The sequence below is a fragment of the Ornithorhynchus anatinus genome, chromosome 14 (genome assembly GCF_004115215.2).
Source record: "Ornithorhynchus anatinus isolate Pmale09 chromosome 14, mOrnAna1.pri.v4, whole genome shotgun sequence".
NCBI classification, from domain to species: domain Eukaryota; kingdom Metazoa; phylum Chordata; class Mammalia; order Monotremata; family Ornithorhynchidae; genus Ornithorhynchus; species Ornithorhynchus anatinus.
Genome location: NC_041741.1, coordinates 46720534 through 46744182, shown reverse-complemented (window position 1 = coordinate 46744182; position 23649 = coordinate 46720534). Strand labels below are relative to the sequence as shown.

General features: G+C 46.5%; 1 protein-coding gene across 1 annotated transcript; it reads left to right on the top strand.

Moving 5' to 3' along the window:
- Positions 1 to 599: 599 nt before the first annotated feature.
- ST13 (ST13 Hsp70 interacting protein) lies at positions 600 to 22683 on the top strand. Its single transcript, XM_029079381.2, has 12 exons — positions 600 to 800; positions 11003 to 11060; positions 11612 to 11687; positions 12337 to 12407; positions 13814 to 13880; positions 14814 to 14898; positions 15092 to 15202; positions 17970 to 18072; positions 18998 to 19114; positions 20550 to 20598; positions 21448 to 21590; positions 22531 to 22683. Exons 1-12 carry the CDS (start codon positions 691 to 693, stop codon positions 22657 to 22659), a joined length of 1119 nt encoding a protein of 372 aa, XP_028935214.1. The 5' UTR covers positions 600 to 690; the 3' UTR covers positions 22660 to 22683.
- The last annotated feature ends 966 nt before the right edge of the window (positions 22684 to 23649 follow it).

Here is a 23649-nt window from a genome sequence, read left to right as displayed (position 1 = left end):
TGGGGGGGGAGGACGTTCTTAATAGGGGGGGCCTGAACGGCTCTTTCTAGAAGGTTCCGGTCAGTGCGCAGGCGCGGGGCTGAGAAGGGCGGAGGGCGGCGAGGGGGGCGGTGCGCAGGCGCGGGGCTGAGAGGGGCGGAGGGGGGCGAGGGGGGCGGTGCGCAGGCGCGGGGCTGCGAGGGGCGGAGGGCGGCGAGGGGGGCGGTGCGCAGGTGCGGGGCTGAGAGGGGCGGAGGGCGGCGAGGGCGGCGGTGCGCAGGCGGCGAGGGGGGCGGTGTGCAGGCGCGGGGCTGAGAGGGGCGGAGGGCGGCGAGGGGGGCGGTGCGCAGGCGCGGGGCTGCGAGGGGCGGAGGGGGGCGGTGCGCAGGCGCGGGGCTGAGAGGGGCGGAGGGCGGCGAGGGGGGCGGTGCGCAGGCGCGGGGCTGAGAGGGGCGGAGGGCGGCGAGGGGGGCGGTGCGCAGGCGCGGGTCTGAGAGGGGCGGAGGGCGGCGAGGGGGGCGGTGCGCAGGCGCGGGGCTGCGAGGGGCGGAGGGCGGCGAGGGGGGCGGTGCGCAGGCGCGGGTCTGAGAGGGGCGGAGGGCGGCGAGGGGGGTAGTGCGCAGGCGCGGGGCAGGGGCGGGAGGGAGGCTGCGAGGCAGGGCCTGCGCCTCGTCACGTTGCCCGTCCTCAGCCCGTCCTCGTCCTCCCACCATGGACCCCCGCAAAGTCAGCGAGCTGCAGGCCTTCGTCAAGCTGTGCAAGCAGGACCCGGCCCTCCTGCACGCCCAGGAGCTGCGCTTCCTTCGCGAATGGGTGGAAAGGTGATGCCCGCACGGCCAGGCCCGGGGGTGGGGGTGGGCTCTCGCTTCGGGCCCGACTCCTCCGGCCTTAGGGGGAGGGGGAGCCCCAGCCCCTTTCCCTCCTTTCCAGCCAGGGCCAATGCTTATAATGGGACTATTTAATAATAATGTTGGCATTTGTTAAGCGCTTACTACGTGCACAGTACTGCTCTAAGCGCCGGGGGAGATCCAGGGTCATCAGGTGGTCCCACGTGAGGCTCCCAGTCTGAATCCCCATTTTACAGAGGAGGGAACTGAGGCCCAGAGAAGTCAAATAATAATAGTAATCATGTTGGTATTTGTTAAGCGCTTACTAGGTGCACAGCACTGCTCTAAGCGCTGGGGGAGATCCAGGGTCATCAGGTGGTCCCACGTGAGGCTCCCAGTCTGAATCCCCATTTTACAGAGGAGGGAACTGAGGCACCGAGAAGTGAAGGGACTTGCCCACAGTCACACAGCTGACAAGGGCAGAGCCGGGATTTTAGGGAGAAAAGGCGTGGAAAGAACACGAACTTGGAAGTTTATTCAATAGTATTTATTGAGCGTTTACTATGTGCAGAGCACTGTACTAATAATAATGTTGGTATTTGTTAAGCGCTTACTATGTGCAGAGCACTGTGCTTGGCTCAGTGGAAAGAGCCTGGGCTTTGGAGTCAGAGGTCATGAGTTCGACTCCCGGCTCTGCCACTTGTCAGCTGTTTGACTGTTATTATTAACATTATTAATAATAATGTTGGTATTTGTTAAGCGCTTACTAAGTGCAGAGCACTGTACTAATAATAATATTGGTATTTAAGTGCTTACTATGTGCAGAGCACTGTTCCAAGCGCTGGGGTAATCAGGTTGCCCCACGTGAGGCTCACAGTCTTAATCCCCATTTTACAGATGAGGGAACTGAGGCACAGAGAAGTGAAGGGACTTGCCCACAGTCACCCAGCTGACAAATGGCAGAGCTGGGATTCGAATCCATGACCTCTGACTCCCAAGCCTGGGCTCTTTCCACTGAGCCACGCTGCCTCTCTGCAGGGCTTGGAATGGACAATTGGGCAACAGAGACCATCCCTGCCCATCGACAGGCTCACAGTCTAATCGCGGGAGACAGACTGGCAAAAACAAGACCACTTAATCACGATAAATAGAATCAAGGGGATGGACACCTCATTCACAAAATAAATAGGGTCATAAAAATCTATACAAATGAGCACAGTGCTGAGGGGAGGGGGAGGAGCAGAGGGAAAGGGGAGAAAGGATGGGTTCTCATCCCGGCCCCCTCCATTTGTCTGCTGGGTGACCTTGAGCAAGCCACTGAGCTCCTCTGGGCCTCGGACACCTCATCTGGAAAATGGATGGGAGCCCCGTGTGCGACCACCTGCTTATTTTGTTTCTACCCTAAGGCTTAGAACAGTGCTTGGCCCATAGTAAGCTCTTAGCAAATGCCCCGTTATTATAAGCACTTAGCAAATGCCCCTATTATTATAAGCGCTTTGGGAATGCCCCTGTTATTATTAAAAGCGCTTCGGAAATGCCCCTGATATTATAAGCACTTAGCAAATGCCCCTGTTGTTATTAAAAACGCTTAGCAAATACTCCTATTATTATAAGCGCTTCAGAAATGCCCCTATTATTATAAACGCTTAGCAAATGCCCCTATTGTTATTATTAAAAGTGCTTAGCAAATGCCCCCATTATTATTAAAAGCGCTTAGCAAATGCCCCTCTTATTATTATAAGCGCTTAGCAAATGCCCCTATTATTATAAGCACTTAGGAAATGCCCCTATTATTATTTAAGCTCTTACTATGGGCCAGGCACTGTACTGAGCGCCGAGGTGGATACAAGCAGTTCGGGTTCGACTCAGCCCCCATCCCACGTGGGGCTCACAGCCTCCGTCCCCATTTTACAGATGTGGGAACTGAGGCCTAGAGGAAGCTAAGTGACCTGCCCAAGGTCAAACAAAGAGCTGGGATTCGAACCCATGACCTTCTAACAGGCCCGTGCTCTATATACCATGCCATGACATTTATTGAGTGCTTACTGTGGGCTAAGCGCTTGGAAAGGAATAATAATAATTATGGGATTAATTAAACCCTTACTGTGGGCAAGGCACTGTACTAAGTACTTGGAAGAGAATTGTAATAATTATGGGTTTAGTTAAGTGCTTTCTCTGCGCTAGGCCCTGTACCAAGACCATGGAAGAGAATAATAATAATTGTGGGTTGTACTAAGTGCTTATTATGTGCTAGGCGCTCTACTAAGCGCTTAAAAGGAATAATAATAATTATGGGCTTTGTTAAGCGCTTGCTATGTGCCAGGTACTGTACTGAGCACTGGAGAACAAGACAATAGAGGGAAGAGGCTCTCTGTCCTCGGGATCTTACAATCTAGCTGGAGACAGTGAAGTTAAAATAAATTACAGATAAGAGAAGCTGCAGCCTCTAAGGAAAAGTACATATCAGACGGCGGAGGGGTTGGGGTGAGTATCGAAGGGCTAAAGGGCTATGCGCCCAAGAAAAGGGGCGCTACAGTAGGGAGTGCGAATCGAGTGGAGAGATGAGGTTAGTCAGGGAAGGCTTCTCGGAGGAGTTGGGATGTTTAGCCAGGCTCTGAAGGTGGGGAGAGCGGTTGGCCGGTCGGATAGGAAGGGAGGAGGGGGAGATCCGGGCCAGAGGGAGGATGTGGACAAGAGGTCAGCGATGAGATGGAGGCGCAGTGAGGAGGTTGGCTTTAGAGGAGTGAAGTGAATGGGCTGGGCTGTAGTGGGGCAGTACAACCAAACGTTTAGTATAGTGCTCTGCACACAGTAAGGGCCCAGTGAATACCATTGATTGATTGGGAGAGGAGCGAGGTTTGGAAGGCGGGAGCTTGTTGTGAGCAGGGAACACGGTCACCAAATCTGTCGTATTCCCCCAAACATATTGTATAGTACTCTGGACCCAGTAAGCGCTCAGTAAATACCACCCACTGATTGGAGAGCTAATTGGGGCCCCCGGGACGTCTCAGCTAATAATAATGGTGTTGGTTAAATGCTTACTTCACGCCAGGCCCTGTACTAAGCACTGGGGTGGATCCAAGCAAGTCGGGTGGGACTCAGTCCCTGTCCCACTGGGGGCTCACAGTCTCAATCCCCATTTTCCAGATGAGGGAACTGAGGCACAAAGAAGTGAAGTGACCTGGTAGGAGCCTGGAGGGGGCGCGGAACGGCAGGGGCTGGGACAGGGAGTCACTGGTCACTTTTCCTCCTTCATCTCTTCCCCCCTCCTCCTCTGGCCACGTTTTCCCCACCCTCTTCCTTTTTCTTTTCTCATTCCTCCCAGCCCCCTTCCCTCCTTCAAGGGGGGAGCGCGGTCCTCTGTCGCTGCGGTGTCACGTTACCGGGGTGTCATTTCAATGGAGATGGCGACGGAGACCTTGGAAAGGGCTAGAAGCGAGGGAAATGGCCAAGGGGGTCGAGAGGCCCGGGAGACCCCGTGTCCAAGAGGAAATTCGACCTCTTCTCTCTCCTACTTAAACTGTGAGCGCCATGTGGGACGGGGACTGTGTCCAACGTGATTAATTTGTCTCTATCGCAACGTGTAGAACAGGGCTTGACAGAAAGCGCTTAACCAATTCCATATTAATAACCATTTCCTCTTGGGTTGGGGAAATAAATCAGAGCCCGGTCCTGGAAAAAGTGCTTTCTTCAGCACGTAACTGTAACCTGCAGGTGACATGTCGTGGCTTTTTCATCCTTTGCCAAACGAAAGCGGTCAGGTAGATCAAACTGAAAATGCCGTGGGATGTTGCCGCCCAACTTGGCATAAGCGGCAGCGGGAACAGCTGAATACCGAGGGGTTAAAGCTGTAAGCCCTTTGTGGATAGGGAACGTGTCCATCAACCCAATTATATTGTGTTCCCAAGCGCTTAGTAAAGTGCTCTGCACACCGTAAGCACCCAATAAATGTGATCGATTAAAGTTTGTCGAGCAGCCCCTCCACCGTGGATCTTCATGCTCTGATAATTGATGTATGTAGTTCACTCTCTGCCAAACACTGGGCTAAGCACTGAAGTAACTACAGTCAGGTTGGACGCAGCCCCTTTCCCACCGGGGGCTCACAGATGAGGAAACAGGCACAGAGAAGTGATTTGCCCAAGGTCACAGAGCCAGGAATAGAACCCAGATCTCCTGACTTCTGAGCCCTGTGCTCTTTCCACTAGGTCCTGATGTTCCTCAGGGAGAGGCTTCAATGATATACTACCCTGTATTAGAGCTAATCGTTAATAAATATTTAACTCCCCAGTGTGCACGGCATTTTACTTTATGCTGCTAAGGGGCCCGTCTCCTCTGATCCATTTTCTGTAGCGTCGTGGCCAAAAATTGGGCTTGATAGTTCTTAAGAAGGTTGACTTGTGACAAACACCGTAATGCATTTGTGGAAAGAGAATTTCCCTCTGATCTTGGGCACACTCACTGTGTGTACTCGAAGCATAGAAATAGCTAAAAATACGAATGCTGGAAGAAAAGTTTTCCCATGTAATACTAGACTTAAGTTTTGAGGCCCTAATAATATCGAGATGGCTCAAGTAATGAAGTTGGAGCAATCAATAGAGTTTGATGAGCTCTTACTCTGGGCAGAGCACTGTACTAAACACTTGGGAAAGTACAAAACGACACACTGTTAATATAAACCGTCAGGAAAAGATTTGCATTAATCTCTGGCGCGGAACTGCCCCTTTATATCTGACTGACCATGGTTCTCCTCACTTCTAAAAACTTGATTAAAATCACAGCTCCAAGAGGTCTTCCCCAGCTAAATCCTCATTTCCTCTATTCCTTCTCCCTTCTGAGTCGTCCTTGCACTAGGATTTGTAACCTTTTATTCACCCCACCCTCAGCTGCACAGAATTTATGTCCATATCCGTAACTTATTTTAATATCTATCTCCCCCTTCAGATTGTTATGGCCTTGTGGGCAGGGAACATGTCTACTAACTCTGTTATATTGTATTCTCCCAATGCTTAGTACAGTGCTCTGCACACAAGGCTTAATAAACATGATTGACAGGGCTTAATAAATGTGATTGAATTACTTATTGAGTGCTTGGGAGAGTACAATAAAACTAATAAAGACCATCCCCGCCCTGGAGGACCTCAGAAATCTAGCAGAAGAATATTGCTCCCCATTTCGGTTAAAGATGATACGGTGAATCAATACTCACCAAACAGGAAATTAGCTCTTTGAAGTTAATCCTGAGGATAATAAACCTGAAGCTCTGAATATTTTTTTACACGAATGCCAGCATACACCTACTTCTCTGCCCCTTTTTTCCCAATTTGAAGTAGGAAATACTATGTAGGATTTTGAGGCGGTAATCTTTCTCCGTGCCTGAGTATCAGTAAATGTACTATGATCGTTATTCAAGATGGAAAACTGTTACCTTGTTTTCTGTCTTGGGCCCTAAAAAGAAGTTAGGCCCTTCAGTCCCATTGCTAATAATTCTCTTGTTCCCGAGTGAACTAAGTGAAATGAAGGCAAAACAATCTAATCTTTTTTCCTTTCTAGTGTACAGGGTCGTGTCTGAGTGGTTTGTTGCCATACGAAGGACAGGCTGGTTACCCCTTATCTGTAGCTGCCCACCAACTCACAGACCACCTGATCCTTGCAAGTCGGAAAAGGAAAACAGTGTTTCATTGTCAGCCCTGTCCTTCTGCCTTGGATCTTTTGTATTTTTGTAAACCTGGACACTATGTATAAGATTAAAAAGCTAACAAAATATTGGCAGGAGGCTTAATGGCTAGATTTACTTTATATTCAAAGGACGTTCGAGAAGTTAATTTGTTCAATTTATTGTTCCGCTTTCCAAGAGGGAGTCTTCCATAAAATGGCGTATTTTTGTTTTTGATCTGTCCCCTTTCCCTGTGTCACTTTTGAAGTTGGAATCGTTTGGCAGAATAAGCGCTGTAGATATTGTACTTTCTGAAAGGGAAACCGTCTTCTCCTTGTTAAATATTCCTGAAAAAGGAGACTTCAGGGAGCTGTGTGTAAGGCACTGGGGCTACCTCATGAATTCAGTCCAATCAGTTGTATTTGAGCGCTTACTGTGTGCAGAGCACTCTACTGAGCTCTTGGGAGAGTACAGTATGACAGAGTTGGTAGACGTATTCCCTGCCCACAGCAAGCATACACTCTAGAGAGAGAGAGACGAGTTAAGAGGAGTAAATTATAGACGTGCCAAAGTGCTGTGGGAGTGAGGGAGGGGTGAATAAAGGGTGGAAGTCCAAATGCAGGGTGCAGAAGGGAGAGGGAGAAGAGGAAATGAGGGCACAGTCAGAGAAGGCCTCTGGGAGCTGTGCCTTCAATAAAGCCTTTGAAGGTGGGGAAAGTGATCGTCTGTTGGATATGAAGAGGGAGGGTGTTCCAGGCCAGAGGCAGGACGTGGGCGAGAGGTTGGCAGCGAGAAGGATGCACAGTACGGCGGGCCCTAGGGGAGCGTAGCGTGTGGGCTGCGCTGTAGTAGGAAAGCAGTTGTGTAAGGGACAAGGGGGTGAGGTGATGGAGTGCTTTACACCGGTGGTCAGGAGTTTCTGTTGATGATGCCAAGGTGGATGGGCAACCGCTGGAGCTTCTTGAGGAGTGGGGGAACATGGACTGAATGCTGAATGTTTTTGTAGAAAAAAGATCCGGGTGGCAGAATGAAGTACGCAGTGTAGTGGGGAGGGACAAGAGGCAGGGAGATATTTACTTGATGCTGTTAGATGAAGGTCTGGAGCGGATGTGGTGGCTGGTCTGTCTAAAACATGTCCCTGTATTCTGATGGCCAGGGCAACGAGACATTGGTAAATATTCCAAGGTGAGAAACAAATATCTTAATAATAGTAATGATCCATTAATCATATGTTAAGCACTTACGGTGTGCAGAGTGCTGTACTAAGTGCTTGAGAGAGTACAACATGACAGTTTAGCAAATGCATCATGGTGTCTCCCCCGTTTAGACTGTGAGCCCGTTATGGGGCAGGGATTGTCTCTACCTGTTGCCGAATTGTACATTCTAAGCGCTTAGTACAGTGCTGGGCACATAGTAAGTGCTCAATAAATACTATTGAATGAATGAATGAACGGAGGGGTTTGCTACGCATTTACTCTGTGGCAAGCATTGTTCGAGGTGCTGGGGTAGGTACAAAGTCACCAAGATGGACACAGTCCCTTCCCCCAGAGGGAAGGAGACCAGATATTGAATCCCCATTTTTTAGATGAGGAGACTGAGGCACAGAGAAGTGAAGTGACTTGCCCAAGATCACACAGCATGCAAGTGGCAGACCCAGGATGAGGATCCAGGTTCTCTGACTCCCAGGCACCGTGCTCTTTCTCCTAGGCCATGCTGCTTCCCCACTGCCTTAAAACGGGGTGTTTGGGGACTGCTGCCATCATTGAAGAGGGTCTGGAGAGAGTTGGGGGCTGCACCTCCTCTTGCTGACCTTTAGTGGGAATTCTTTATAAGCATCCACCTTCACTTAGGGTGGAGGGGAACTCTGCCAGGTAGAGGATTTGGTATGAACGGGTAGATTCATTAGAACTAATCACTACAGCAGTTCCCGGGGGGGCGGGGGCGGTTAATGGAGGGTCCTATTTGGGGAGTCGTGAAAGCCACAGAGACCCACTCAACCGCAGAGAGCAAGCTGAGGAACTCGGAGCAGCTCCACACTGTCTCCATCAATCCACCCACCGAGGGGCTAATTTTACTTGCTCGGAGTGAGTAGGTGATTGTTTTTTCATGTCTGGGTTTACAGAGTTCGGCCTTGAGGGGCTTTTTGTTTTTGTTTTTACTATTGCTAAACAATAGCAGTATTCAGGAGCGCAGAAGTGAGTTGTTGGATATTGACAATGCCTAGGTCAGTAGGATGCATCCAGAGGCGTAGGAGTAGCCAGTTCCCCACAGGTTTGCCTGAGGCGGTCCTTTGCCCTCCCCAGTGCTCTACAACCCTTAGCCCCCGTATTCAACTCCATGCTGGCTCTCTGTAATAACTCTGGCATTTATTAAGCATTTACTGGGTCCCAAGCGTTGGTGTAGATACTGAGATATCGGATTGGACACAGTCCTTGTCCCACACAGGGTTGACAGTCTCCTTTATTCCCATTTTACAGATGAAGAGGCCCAACGAGGTTGTCATATGCCCAAAGACACAAACAGGCCAATAGCAGGGCCAAGCCTGGAACTCGGGTCCTGACTCCCAGCTTCCAGGCTTTTGCACTAGACCCCCCTGCCCCCAGGAGGATTATAACCGGGGACTGGAGGTGTTTTTGTGCTGATCTGACACCCGTCACGCATCAGAAGTGAGCGTGACGTGTACCCGTCCCCAGCACCGCGTTGGTGATGTTGAGAAGTGCTGCGGAACCAGGCTGTCCTGAGTCATCCTGGCCCTGCGGTCCTGTGCTCCCTCACCCAGCTCCCGGAGCCTGCCAGGAAGAAGGGGGTTACGACCCCTGCCTCTCAGAGGAAAATGACTCTTGGAGTCCAGAGGTGGGATTGCCCTAAAACAAGGAGTGTGCACATCTCCTGCAGGGCCTGAGGGAAGTCAGACAGACAAGCATATACACTCCCAGCACCATTTTTCAAGTCTTTGAGTAGTAGTTGTGTGCCTCATCAGAGTATTCAGGGGTGACCCTGATGGCAGTCCAGCTGCAGCTTTTTTGTAAAGGTGGAGAGGGCTCAGGGTTTGAAGGGCAGCTCTACTCCTTCAAGTTTCCGCAGATGGATCCAGCGGGAGGGCCCAGGTTCAGCAAAACTCTAAACTTGGCCCCATGAAGGGGTGGTTTAAGGACTGGAGCTACTGGAGCAGTTCTGTTCCTTTAAATGCGCCCCTCTGCCCCTGCCCAGGGCTTCCGCATCTCCTGCCCCGAGCAGGGAGGAGAGCAGTCCTTAGTGTCCCTCCCGCTCACTGGGAGGGGCAGGGCCTGGAAATCGGTGGTCCCTTCAAACTGGTGGCTCCACCTCCAACCCCAGCTCGGAGAGTACTAAATGGAAGCTTTGGGGTGAGTGCTTGGAAATCTTTGTGTGCGTGTTGTGATGCGTGATTGTCCAGGGCCTTCCTTTGAAAATTTTTTTGTGCTAAATAGATCCAGTCTAAAAACGAACTGCCTCGAGTTAATGGTGTGCTTGGGTGTGGAAACAGGCCTAGGAGTCAGAGGACCTGGGTTCTAATACCAGTTTTGCCACTTGCCTGCTATATGACGTTAGGCATGTCAGTTAACTTCTCTGTGCCTCAGTTTCCTTATCTGTAAAATGGGCATTTGGAACCTGTTCTCCCTCCCCCTTAGACTTTGAGACCCAAGTTGGACAGGGACTGTGTCTGAATTTATTATCCTGTGTCTACTCCGGTGCTCAGTACAGTGCTTGATACATAGCAAGTGCTTAGCAAATATATATATTCTTATTATGAGAGCTGTGCCTGTTTTACTGCTTGGACCCTCAAATGTACATTTATTTTGAACCCTTGTTTTAGAATGTTAATATGTCATGCTGTGTGAGCTTATTTGACTTTTTTAAAAAAAATTCTAAAGGGGTAAAATGGGTTCGGAATTTAGTTGGCAATCCTCTGCATTCCTCTCCTACATGCTGATTAGTCACGTGAAGGCTGAGAAGGGCAGCAGATAGCCGCCGGGCTTTGGCAGTTTGGGGTGAATTTCAAAAATTTCCCCCCTGGGAACTTTACTCGTATTATAATTGCCATATTAAAAGAAAGTATGCAGTTTTTTGCACCCAGTAAGTACCCAGTAAATACAGTTGACTAAGTGAAAAACAGACCTGGTGTTGAGGCAGGGAATTAACGAGTGAATATGTGAACTGAGACGTCTATGAAATAGACGTTATAGGACTCTTTCCCTTTATATGTGGAAAAATATGTTCCCTGCTTTGTAGAAGGTGTGTTTTCGAAGAGGGACTCCATGACATGTGAGTTCACCTTCCTGGTATGTCTGCATGTGCTTGAGTCATTTTGCCATCCTTCTTCATAGTTTCCTGTATGGATTTCTTACAACTCTAGACACTACAAAATAAATATTTAGGTTATAGCTAGAACGCTTCTTTCATTCAAATATCTGCAGGAACACCTCTCTGAATTTCCTGCTGCATATATGCCCATGGGAAGAAACCAATATCTCTTATTACTTACTGGATTTTAATTTTTTTTTCTCCTTTTTCCCACTTCAAGCATGGGTGGCACGATACCGCCTGCTCCTCCTAGGTTTTCATCGGGAGAAAAAGTCAAGGTAAGATAGGAATTTGATATTTGGTGATCAGTGAATACTGCTTTAGAAACACTTGTTTCTTTTTTCTTCCTGGATTTGACTCAGAACATAAAATTCATTTGGGGAAAATTTATTTGTCCTGAAATTTTCTGGTTTACTTTGATAAACAGATATTGTACCAGGACCTGTAAACTGATTTTGTATCATTCTGTATCCTCCATTATCAATAGTTTTAGTCGAGTGCCCGGTAAAACATTTAGCATTCAATGAATCAGTAAGGGTTGGTGAATTGACGAAAGCAAATTGTGTGTCCTAGACTGGCTTCTCGGTCACGGAGCTTTTACATGTGGAATCACTTTCATAAATAAAAAGACTCATTTCCTTGGATACGAATGTCATGGTATTGGTATTAAGCACTTTCTCTGTGCAGAGCACTGTACTAAGTGCTGGGAGAGAAGTCACACGGGGTCTCTGTCCTTCAAATAATAATAAAAATTCAATTTAGAAGAAATGATGACCAGGTTTGAGAGAAATAGTGGTAACACTCGTGGTTTTGTTTGTCTTTTTGGTAGGAGGAGAAAAAGGAGGAGAAAAAGCCGGAGGAACAAGTTAAAGCTGAAGAACCCCAGAGTGAGGAAAGTGACCTAGGTGAGGTGGGGGTGGGTCATTCTTTGTTACTGCCAAACATTATGTGAGAATTATGATGTACCTCTTGGAAATCAATCAGTCAGTGGTATCTATAGAGCGTTTACTATGTGCAGGATACTTCACTAAGCACCTGGAAGAGTACAGTAAAACAGAAAGTGCAGAAACGTTCCCTGCCCATAATGAACTTGCAGTCTAGAGTGGGAGACAGAAACTGATCTGAATAAATCAGTAATTTTTTAATATATCATTTAAAGATACGTATGTAAGTGCTGTGGGGTTGGGGCGGATATCAAATGTCCACAGATCACAGATCCACTTACCTAGGCAACACAGAAGGAGGAGTGAGCCGTGGAAATGAGGGCTTAGTTGGGGAAGGCCCCTTGGAGACTATAGTAAGGCTTTGAAGGTGGAGAGAGTGGTGGTCTGGCAAATATGGAGGGAGAGGGTGTGGGAAAGGGGTTGGCGGCGAGATAGATGAGATTGGGGCCCAGTGAGTAAACTGGTGCTGGAGGAGTGGAGCCTGTGGGCTGGGCTGGAGTAGGAGATTAGGGAGGGAAGCCGATTGAGTGTTTTAAAGCCAGGAGTGGAAGGGGGTTAGGTGGCCGTGTTCTTTTAAAAACTGTTTTTCCCCTCAAATTCCTGCTTGTAGAAATTGATAATGAGGGCGTGATTGAACCAGACACAGATGATCCCCAAGAAATGGGTGATGAAAATGCCGAGGTAAGAACCAGGATTCTCTCTTAGCATTCAGTAGTTTTTAAATTCCTGCTACGTGCAAGAGTACTGTACTTTCCCTTAGGGCCTGGGGAGAGTACAATAGAGTTAGAAGATATGGTCCCTTTCCTTGGGAGATTGCAGTCTAGTGGGGAGCAGACACTAAATTATTGTCAACTAGTGGGAGGATATATTCTACTCTGCTCATGAAATGAGTGTCTTTTAAAAAGGCCTTAAGCTGATGCTGTGGAACCTCTGCTAGAACAAGCTGCATTGGTGGAATAAATACGTTTCTTCTCCTTTTCTTGGAGATAAGATACATGGAGAAGAAAGGCTGTTTTCACAGTGTAACGATAATAGAAGTACAGTTGAGAAGCTATCTGAGTTGGAATGAAAACTGAACATCATGATTGTAGAAATTCCAGGCTAATATATGTTGGGAAGGCTTTGAGTTGTTAAATTTAATACTCGTGGAATTTGTTTAACACCTACTTCGTGTGACACCGGCCCTATGGGAAAATTACAAGAGGAATATGCAGCGTGGCCTAGTGGATAGAGCACAAGCCTGGTAGTCAGAAGGATCTGGGTTCTAGTCCCTGCCCTGCCACTTGTCTGCTGTGGGACCTCAGGCAAATGACTTAACTTTTCGGTGCCTCAGTTACCTCATTTGTAAAACGAGGATTAAGATTGTGAGCCCCACGTGGGACATGGACACTGTCCAATCTGATTATCTTGCATCTACCCCAGCGCTTAGTAGAGTGCTTGTAACAGAGTGAGTGCTTAACAAATACCTCTTTTTTTTTATTTTTAAAGAATAAAACAAAATTCCAGTCCTGGAGAGACGAAGTCTAATGGGAGAGCCCCAGTTGCAGTTAAAACACAAACATATTAAAACATGTTGAAATTTACTAAGCACTCACTTTGTGCAGAGTGGTACTCAGCACTGGGAAAGAATACACAGGTGGGAATTATTCATTCAGTTGTATTTATTAAGTGCTTACTGTGTGCAGAACACTGTACTAAGCACTTGGAATGTACAATTCAGCAACAGACACACATGATCCTGGTCTCTTAGGTGACTCATAATCTAAAAGTAGATATTGCTTATTTACTCTTTTGCAAACAGCTCATAAAAAAGTTACTATCACCATTTTGATGGATGAGGGCCCTCCAAAGTAGAACAGGGAGCTGATTTCTACAGTCACAAAGACAATTGGTCTTCTGATTCTTTTCTAATTTTGTGTTGAGGGATTGCTTGCCCTCCCCTGTCTCTCTACATATATGGTAGAAATAGGAACAGTAGTGAATTGACTAGTTTGAATCCGACTCTTAAGGAAGCTCCACTAATGACTTCTTGCTCTTCCCTTTTTTGCTGGGTTGATATTGAGCCTTCACTCTTTTTCGTTCTCTAGGTGACAGATGAGATGATGGATCAGGCCAATGAAAAGAAGGGCGCAGCCATCGATGCCTTAAATGCTGGTGAGTCGTTGACCGTGATAGATTTCTATGGCGGTTTTAGTGTTCTGACCTCTAAGAGATGACTACAGACTTCTAGGGGTGGCGAGTGTCATGGGTTCGAATCCTGGCTCTGCCACGTGTCAGCTGTGTGACTGGGGGCAAGTCACTTAACCACTCTGTGCCTCAGTTACCTCATCTGTAAAATGGGGATGAAGACTGTGAGCCTCACGTGGAACAACCTGATGACCCTGTATCTACCCGAGCACTTAGAACAGTGCTCTGCACGTAATAAGCGCTTAACAAATACCAACATTATTATTATTATTATTATCCTAAAATAATGAAGGGTGTATGGGAGCCATTGTTAAAAATGTGAGTCTACATTGGTTGGCATGAATCTCAGAGATTATCTTCTAGTTGTAAACCCCAGTTCCCCTTCAGTTGAATGTGAGCTGTCTCCAAGGTAAGTTTTTTTTTTTTAATAGCGGTACATGACCTGGATTCTGATCTCGCTCTATCAGTTGTATGCCCTGTGACCTTGGGCAAGTTACTTTTCTGGGCCTCGGTTCTCCTGTTCTCCCTCCCACTTTGACCGGGAGCCCCATGCAGGACAAGGGATTGCATCCAACCTAATTCACTTGTATCTACCCTAGCACTTAGAAGAGTGTTTGACACATAGTAAGTGCTTAACAAATACCATAAAAAAAAAAAGGACTGCGTGTATTTAGAAATGGCTACTGCCATCTCGTTCCCTTTTCCAAAAGTGGTGCAAAAACACTGAATCCTCGGCGGCAGGAGCAGAAGGGGCGGTGGGCCGGCACAACTGTCAGGCACCACAGGCCTCAATCCCTCAAATTTTCGGGGCCTAGGAGGGTATTTAGGCAGAAGCAGGACTCAGTTCTCTCTTTACTTTTGTGATTGGAAGGGTACCTGCTAACCTATGCCTTGTTTCAGGGGAACTTCAGAAGGCCATCGACTTGTTCACAGACGCCATCAAGCTGAATCCTCGGTTGGCCATTTTGTACGCCAAGAGAGCAAGGTGAGGTCCCCCCCGCCCCCAAGTGACCCTCCTGGGCGTTGCCTCGGGATCCCGTGTCCTACCGGCCAAATTGGATTTGCTTTTTGTCCGTTTGAGTTGCCTTCTGCAATTTTAAGCATTCACTTCCCAGCAAAACCTAAGGATTTTGTCGTTTGAATTCCATGTTCCCTAACGATCCATATGTATTCTTCAGTGTCTTCGTGAAACTGCAGAAACCCAATGCTGCCATCAGAGACTGTGACCGGGCAATAGACATAAACCCTGATTCAGCACAGCCCTACAAGTGGCGAGGAAAAGCACACAGGTAAAGAATGGGACCCACCTTTCAGAAAGCGATACCATTTCATAGCAGTCTAAACTTATGTGCTTCCTGGGGAATCATTTGATTTCTCTGCTTGGGAGAATTGCCTTTTTGGTCTTCGTGAGCTAATGGGGTGTATGGCTTCTAGTGAAGTAGCTGTCATTGCATTACAATTGGAAGGTTAAGGTTTATTTGCTTTAAAAATATATTAATTGGGGGGATTTCATAGCTTCCATATTGAGCCTTTAAATGCTTGTTTTAATTCCTTCTCTCCTCTCTGCCATTCAGCTACAACTTTTGATCCTCTCTTACCCACTGTGAGTCTTTATTGCTCCTCTCTTGTCTCTTGTCTCCCATATTAACTTCTCCCAATTCTCTGGGCTACTTATAAGCATACCTGAATCTTCCATTTCCTTTAGGTTCTCGAAGAACATTTTCTACCTTTCTGTGTCTCTTAATTTCTGCCTTTAACTCATGGTCCACTTAGCCAGACTACTTGTTTTGTTCTGTTTTGCTTTGCTGTCTGTCTCCCCCGTTTAGACTATGAGCCCGTCATGGGGCAGGGATTGTCTCTATCTGTTGCCCAATTGTCCATTCCAAGCGCTTAGTACAGTGCTCTGCAAATAGTAAGAACTCAATAAATACGATTAAATGAATGAATGAATGTTTCCTCCTTTTCAAGCTCCTTCCATGATTCTTTTGTGTTCATATGCTGTACTCAGTAGAAATGTACTTGTTCATTGTACTCCAGTGGTTGACCACCCACCTGCGCATCAAACAGAAACTCCTCACCATTGGCTTTAAATCGCTCAATCACCTTGTCCCCACCTACCTCACCTCATTACTCTCCTACTACAACGCAGCCCACACGTTTCGCTCCTCTAATTCCAACCTACGCACTGTACCTCAGTCTCGTCTACCTCGCCGCTGACTCTCGCCCACGTCCTGCCTCCGGCCTTGACGCCTTCTCTCTTCATACCCGACAGACAACTACTCTACCCACCTTCACAGCCTTATTGAAGGCACATCTCCAAAAGTCCTTCCCTGATTCAGCCCTCATTTCCTCTTTTCCCACTCTCTCTGCTTCGCCCAGCCCACAGCATTTATGTTCTTAGCGGTAATTTATTTGTTCGTATTAATGTCTGTTTTTCCCTCTAGACTGTAAGCTTGCCGTGGGCAGGGAGTGTCTGCTATATTGCACGCTTCCAAGTGCTGAGTTATAGTGCCCTGCACTTAGTGAGCGCTCGATAAATACAATTAAATGATTGATTGAAATGACCATAGGAAACTCATCAGTGACTTCCACCTCCTTGTTCAGCTGACCCATCTTCATCCTGATCCTCCTCAATTTCTCTGCTCTGATGTGGTTTACTGTCTCCTCTGCCAGATACTTTCTGACCTTGGTTTCTAGAGACCTTGTTCTCTCATGATTTCCCAGTGACTGGGAAATCGTATTTATTGTTGTCTTTGTTACCTTTCCTCTTCCACTAAAATTTAATAGTTCTTACAAGCCTTGCTCAAGTATTAACTCCTTTGGAAAATCATAATTAGTTCCAAGGGTAATTTTAGATGTATTACTTCATCATAAATTTATCTCCTAAACCTTTATTTCGTTCTCTAAACTATAAAGCAGGGACTGGGTTTACCAACTCTGTTCTATTGTAGTCTCCCAAGTGCTTAGTACAGTGCTATGCACTCTGAGTGCTCAATATACGTGACTGGTTAGTCGTGCTTGCTGGGTACCTCTTTCTGAATAGTCTGAAATCTCCTTAAATGCAACCTGCCAAAATGGGAACTCCATCTACTCTCCTGAGCCCCCCTTTCCTTTCCTCAGTGTCATGTTCATGTGATTAGTACCACATCTATTTCTTGGAGCCATTTTTGACTCTTCCTCAGCCCACATTCCTCATTTTCTCTATTAGTGGCTTCTGTGTTCTCTATTCTGGGCATCTTCCTTCTCCCCTCAGACCCCAGTAGAAGTTCAAAAAAGAGCAAAAAGTGCTACTCATTCAAGTTATCACGGACGAATCCCAAAAGGGATTCAACTTCCATTAGGTTGGCCGACCACTTAGGTAGAAAACGACCCAGTTCAGCATTTCATCCTCCCTTTAGACTGTAAGTTCAGCGTGGTTTAGCGGAAAGAGCACAGGCTTGGGAGTCAGAAGTCGTGGGTTCTAATCTTGGCTCAGCCGCCTGTCAGCTGTGTGACTTTAGGCAAGTCACTCAACTTCTCTGTGCCTCAGTTACCTCATCTGTAAAATGGGGATTAGGACTGTGAGCCAGACGTGGGACACCCTGATTACGTTGTTTCTACCCCAATGCTTAGAACAGTGCTTGGCACATAGCGCTTAACAAATACCATAATTATTATTATTACTAATTTTGTTGCACTGTACCTTCCCAAACTCTTAATACAGTGCTTTGCACACACAGTTAGCACTCAAAAAATACTATCGATTGATTCCTCCATTGTCTGTATACCCAAGTTGCTGAAGGCCCAGAGGTGGTTTTGCTTTTATCATGGCACCACATGGATTACAAAACCACTCCGACTTTGAATCTTGCTGCTCTCCTCTTTCTTCCCCCTCCCTGCAACTTTTGGGTCTCATTTAGCGAGGGAAAAGCGAAGTCCCAGGACTTGGCCTTAGTCCATAAAAACATTTCTTAAGGACTAACCTGACCAGTTGCCGAGGACCGTATACTTTTTGACCGTAGCAGGAGGGAATGTGGGAATACCTACAAATGTTCATTCTTGTCTAATGTATTCCAGACTCCTAGGCCACTGGGAGGAAGCAGCTCATGACCTTGCCATGGCTTGCAAATTGGACTATGACGACGATGCCAGTACCATGTTGAAGGAAGTTCAACCCAGGGTAAGTTGAAATTGGAAACAAGGGAATATAAAGCATTTGAGTTTTACCATCCACCACAAGAGGGCACCTTAGGTTTTTCTCTGACTTCTATAATAATAATAATAATAATGTTGGTATTTGTTAAGCACTTACTATGTGCAGAACACTGTACTAAGCGCTGGGGTAGATACAGAGTAATCACGTCCCATGTGACTCGCACAGTCTTCATCCCCGTTTTACAGATGAGGTCACTGAGGCACCGAGAAGTGAAGTGACTTGCCCACAGTCACACAGCTGACAAGTGGCAGAGCCGGGATTCGAACCCATGACGTCTGACTCCCAAGCCCGGGCTCTTTCCACTGAGCCACGCTGCTTCTGTATTCACTCTTTATGCACTCAGTGGTATTTTTTGAGCCCTTACTAAGTGCAGCACACTGTGCTAAGCTCTTGGGAGAGTACAAGAGCATTGGCGGACATGTCCCCTGCCCACAGTGAACTTACAGCCTAGAGAGGGAGACAGATATTAATATAAATGATGTATAATATATAATTTAAAGATATGTGCATCCCCTCCAAGTGAGAAATTTTCTTCTAGAACCTGAAGAAACTCAACACCCAAATTGTCTATGGCAATGGAGGATGTATTAGTCCTCTCGTATGGCATGTGCCCATTCATCTTTTTTCTCACCCCCTACCTTGTCTTGGTTGTCTGAAGCAACAAGTAAACCCCTTGTTAAATGACTGCAAGCCATTGATTGGTTTGTTAAATCAGGGTATTTTTCATGCCACATTTTGAGCAACCTGAATTAACCTCATTTTTTTCTAATTTGGTATGTTCAGAATTTCATGTGAAAGAATCGAATGAATGAGCCCAAACCGCTAGGCAGTGTTTGTACTCACCATTCTACCTGGGGTGAAGAGTAAGCTTCTCTCTTCATTCCACCAGGCCCAAAAGATTGCTGAACACCGGAGGAAATATGAGCGAAAACGTGAGGAGCGAGAAGTCAAAGAGAGGATAGAGCGTGTGAAGAAGGCCAGGGAAGAGCATGAGAGAGCCCAGAGGGTAAGTTCTCCACACAAAACCCTTGAAGGAAGTATAGAGGGTGGAAGCTAAGGTCAGGAGAGGTGGGTTCTCTTCCTGGTGTTCCCCACTTCTCCCTTCATACCTCCCCCACTCACCCCAAACCCCATTACAGGCAGCTGTATTGCACTTTGTCAATAATAGGAGCCAGGGGGTTGGTCACTCTTCCTGAATTAAACAAAATGATCACAGACAAGGTTATTCCAAGCACACCTGCAGAGAACAGATGGTTCTTACTTCAGAGTGAAAGTTAATTTCATTTTCATGGTTTTTGTTTTGGTTTTGGGGGGTGTTTTGCCCTTGGAGCAGTTTTGTTTGCACCTAAGATGCTAAAACTTCCTTTTAGGCATACAATTTAAAACCTTGGCAGCTTAGCACTCTCAGGGTATTAGAGGTCTAATTATCTTGCTCCACAGTTCACCGGAGGACCCTGCTGCCTCCATCCTGGTGCCAAATTGACTCCCAACTGAGAAAACCTGAAAGCTTTGATCAAGGAGGCCAGTTCTTCCTCACTGTATCTCTGCCCTGGCCGCTGCCACAAATAGCTGTTGTGTGCCCCTTAAGTACCATTATAGCATGTTGAGAGTTCACTGCTTCAGGTGCCCCTATTTCTTCTCTGCTCACCGCTGTCTCTGGGAATCAAGAAACAAAAGGCCATTGTGCGGGGAAAAAATGGAAGACAGAACTAGAAGGGATGAATTGTAATGCCTGGAGCCTTAGGGAGCGTGGCAGAACTAAAAAGGCAGTCCTGATTTTAGGAGATACAAAAATTGGAGGAAGTTGCCGAATGCATTTCAAGCAAATACACAGCAGTGCAGTGAAGCAGCAATTGTTTTGAATTTCAGCCATCCAGTGGATGGGTTAGTGAAGTCAAGCAGGACTGGCTTACCTAGCATGAGGTGGCCATATCCTTAGGAGAGAGGGAAGAATGACCTGAAGGTCCCCACGCCTCGTATTAGTTCTGGGCCCAGTAGGGGTGGTGGGCGCATTCCCAGTTATTAGCTCCGCAGGCCAGATTCTCTCCTGCCCATTTACCTGACTAGCTTATATCCAGTTTATTGATCATTTTTCTGACTCCCTGAAAGAGCCTTGGTAATGTGGATAATCTGTATTCTTCTGTAATCCCTAATGTGAGTTATCTAGATTTACATTTCAACTCAGGCTAGGCCTGAAAACGGGGTTGCTGTTTGTTTTCTGAGGTGCTACATTAATTTTTGACCTATGTTCTTGTGTTGTTCTCTACTCTTCACTCCCAGGAAAATACTGTCTTTGATATATGTTGTCACAGTGCTTGGGGGTTCTGTGGAAACAAGATATTATGAAAGGATGTGTGTGGGAAAGGAGGGAAGGGGCTATGATTCCTCAGTAAATATTGATTGATTAACTTTGGAATGATGAACTTATTCTCCCCTAAAAGGAGGAAGAAGCCCGGAGACAGGCAGGAGCTCAATTTGGCGGTTTCCCAGGTACCACCTTGTGGAAAAAAATGGGAAGGGTGTGTGGGTGGTCGGAGTGAATGTGGCATTTTCTCTTCTGTTAAACCACAGCAGGAGGAGAAGGCTAACCTCATGAGAATTGTATCGTTTCTCTAGGAAATGCCCTGAGAGTTTGAGTCCATATCTTAATGTTGATGTGCTTTAAGGACAATGGCTCAGATCCCTTCATACTTGGAGCAAAGAATGATTAGAAACAGATAAACTGATAGGAGATATGGGGCTTCTAACCCTGTGGTATTCTCTGATTACAATCTGGGGTGCTGATGTTTAGTGAAGAAAACTTTTGAACTGTTTATTACTCTTCTCATGGCATTATAAGAAGCCATCTCTTCTGTAAGTAATGGTGGAAAGGTGGAAACGGTGATGTTGTGAACCACTGTAATGTGAGCCAAGCATAACCTTTGAGCACTTGAGAATTCACTGTATTCTGGGAGAGAAGAAAAGTTCAGATTGGCAAAGGACTTCTGTTTGAGGCTGCAAGACTAGTTGGCGAATTTTCAATAGTTGTCCTAAAATGAAGGTAAAGGTTTGGAGCCATATAAAGTAAAGGTATTGATAGGTTCCGGTTTTAGAGTTATTTATGAAACCCTCGTTAGGGGCGGAAATGAGTAACCTCTTCAGAATAGTCTGTTTAATGGGAATGAGGGTCCTCTAGATTGGATAAAGAGCCTACTCTCATTCTGGTTTTGCCACCCCTTTTGGGAAGACTCACATAGCCTCCACTGACTTTTCGGTAGTAGGGATGTTGAAAACTAAGTATCTGGGAGCGATAAGCAGACGATGAGTTTTGCTATCTATGCTCTTGTCTCTTCCTTACAGGTGGTTTTCCTGGTGGCTTCCCTGGAGGGATGGCAGGAGGCATGCCGGGAATGGCAGGAGGCATGCCGGGAATGGCAGGAATGGCAGGAATGCCCGGGCTGAATGAAATTCTTAGTGACCCGGAAGTTCTAGCAGCCATGCAGGTAAGACTCGAAATAACCACGTATGGCTATGGTCACCTGTGGCACTTATTGAGCACCTACTGAGTGCCCAAGCCAGTTAGATTTACTGAGCGCTTGTCAGAGCACTGTACTAAGCGGCTGGGAGAGTACCAAAGTTAGTAAACCGCGATCCCTGACCTCAAGGAGTATACAAAGATATGTACATAAGTACTATGTGGAGGGGGTGGAGTCTTAGACTTCTGGAGTTCCAGAAGGGAGGGAAATCGAGTGGGGAGATTTGGAGGCAAATTCAAGAAAGATCTCTTGGAGAAGGTGTGATTATTTATTTTATTTTATTTCTTAAGAAGGGCTTTGAAAATGGGGAGAGTGGTGAGTGAACTGCCAGCTGTGAAAGGGGAGGGAGTTCTAGGCAGGAGGGAAGACGAGAGAGACAGAGAAGAGAATGGGAGTTTACCCATCCCAGTCGGGTGTAAGCTCATACGTACGTGATTGCTGAGGGTTGGAATAAAATACTAAAAATCATTAAGGTGGGTACTTGTGAATACAGGTGCATTTGAATCTGATATTTCAGCCTAACGTACTGGCTTGAGTTCTAATTTGATCCCTTTTAGTCCTCCTGCTTGTAATTTATAAAAAATTTTGTGTCTGCCTTCCCAGAAAACTGACCACATAATCAAGTGTTGTGCTCAGTCTGTTCAGTAAGTACCATTACAACAACTTGGAGCAGAAGCATGGGAAAGGATTATAGAAATTTAGATCATAATTATTCAAACTAAAATTAGCGAAAGATCCCAAGGTCTCTTCCTGCCTTACTGGCCTCAGGTGACAGCTGTGCTAAATAAATTTACAAAGTCCTACCTCCAGATGATGCAATCATAGGATTTTGGAACAAGTAGATCGATCTTGGAACAAGTTGGTCCCTTTTTAAAGTGTAAATGTTTTTAAAATGTTTGCTTTACAGGATCCAGAAGTTATGGTGGCTTTCCAGGATGTGGCCCAGAACCCGGCAAACATGTCAAAATATCAGAACAACCCCAAGGTCATGAATCTGATCAGCAAATTGTCAGCCAAATTTGGAGGTCAACCATAATTCCCTTTTTAATAAAGTCTTTATGGAAGGAAAAAAAAAACCCAGATCACTTAATGGACATCGCAATAACACCAACCAGTGTACCTCTGACCTTCTCATGAAGAAAGCTGGGGTCTGAAGACAATCCCTACCCGCCCCCTCTGCCCCCCCCCACTTCCAATGCAACAGAAATTTTGGTTTTTCCATTTGTGTATTCAAATAATGTTTTCCTATAAGGAAGCACAAATTCAGGCTATTCTCATTAAAGGGTATGGTAGCATTTTTAAAAACTCCAAATATGAACAGCTTGAAGCATCTAGTTCGTTCTGTAAATTCGTTTCTTCTTCATTAAACCGATCGTTCTGGCCCTTGTCATTAGCTGAATTGTGGAATGAGGAGGAAAGTATTAGGATTTTATTTTTCAAACTAGCCAAAAATGGAAAATTTGTCTAGTTAAAAATACTGCTCATTTTTCTCAAGTTGGAGGTGGGTGTTTTGCCAGTTGGGCTTTTGAATTTGTCTTGAAACGTTTAAGGGGCCCCCAGTCAAGAGCGCTTGATTTTGGTGGCAAAACCTAGTGGGACCATCAGAGTTAAATAGTTACTGGGTCAACTGGAACAACTGACAAGGATGCCAGCAATTTCATTGAGTTTAAAGTATCACAATACTACATCCGAGAGTTGGGATGAGGGAAAGATAGGAGCCACCAAACCCTGAATGCCGGCCATGGTGATTGGAAAGGCTACTCTGAGGTTGGATTCTCATCGGGTAATCTTGGCACTATTTGGTCCGGTTTACTATCTTAATGCTTCGAGTTGTCTCTGTGAAGAGAAAGGAGGGTCCTTCCCTTTTGGCATCGTGCTCATTTCCCCTTCCGGCCGCCGCCATCTGGTTCCGCATCGATGTGGTGGTTTTTCTGTATCGTTTGTGCTTGGTGCCGGTTGAAGGAAAGCTTTTTCTCATCGCCGTCACCAACACTGCTATCTTCTCTAACCTCAGTTGTGCAAGCAA

What these genes read in the sequence shown, in the direction of transcription:
- ST13 (XM_029079381.2), top strand. Translation starts at nt 691, where the DNA reads ATGGACCCCCGCAAAGTCAGCGAGCTGCAGGCCTTCGTCAAGCTGTGC. An exon ending in GAGTGAGGAAAGTGACCTAG is followed by an intron (nt 11,688 to 12,336) that starts GTGAGGTGGGGG and finishes TCCTGCTTGTAG; the next exon opens with AAATTGATAATGAGGGCGTG. An exon ending in AAGTTCTAGCAGCCATGCAG is followed by an intron (nt 21,591 to 22,530) that starts GTAAGACTCGAA and finishes TTTGCTTTACAG; the next exon opens with GATCCAGAAGTTATGGTGGC.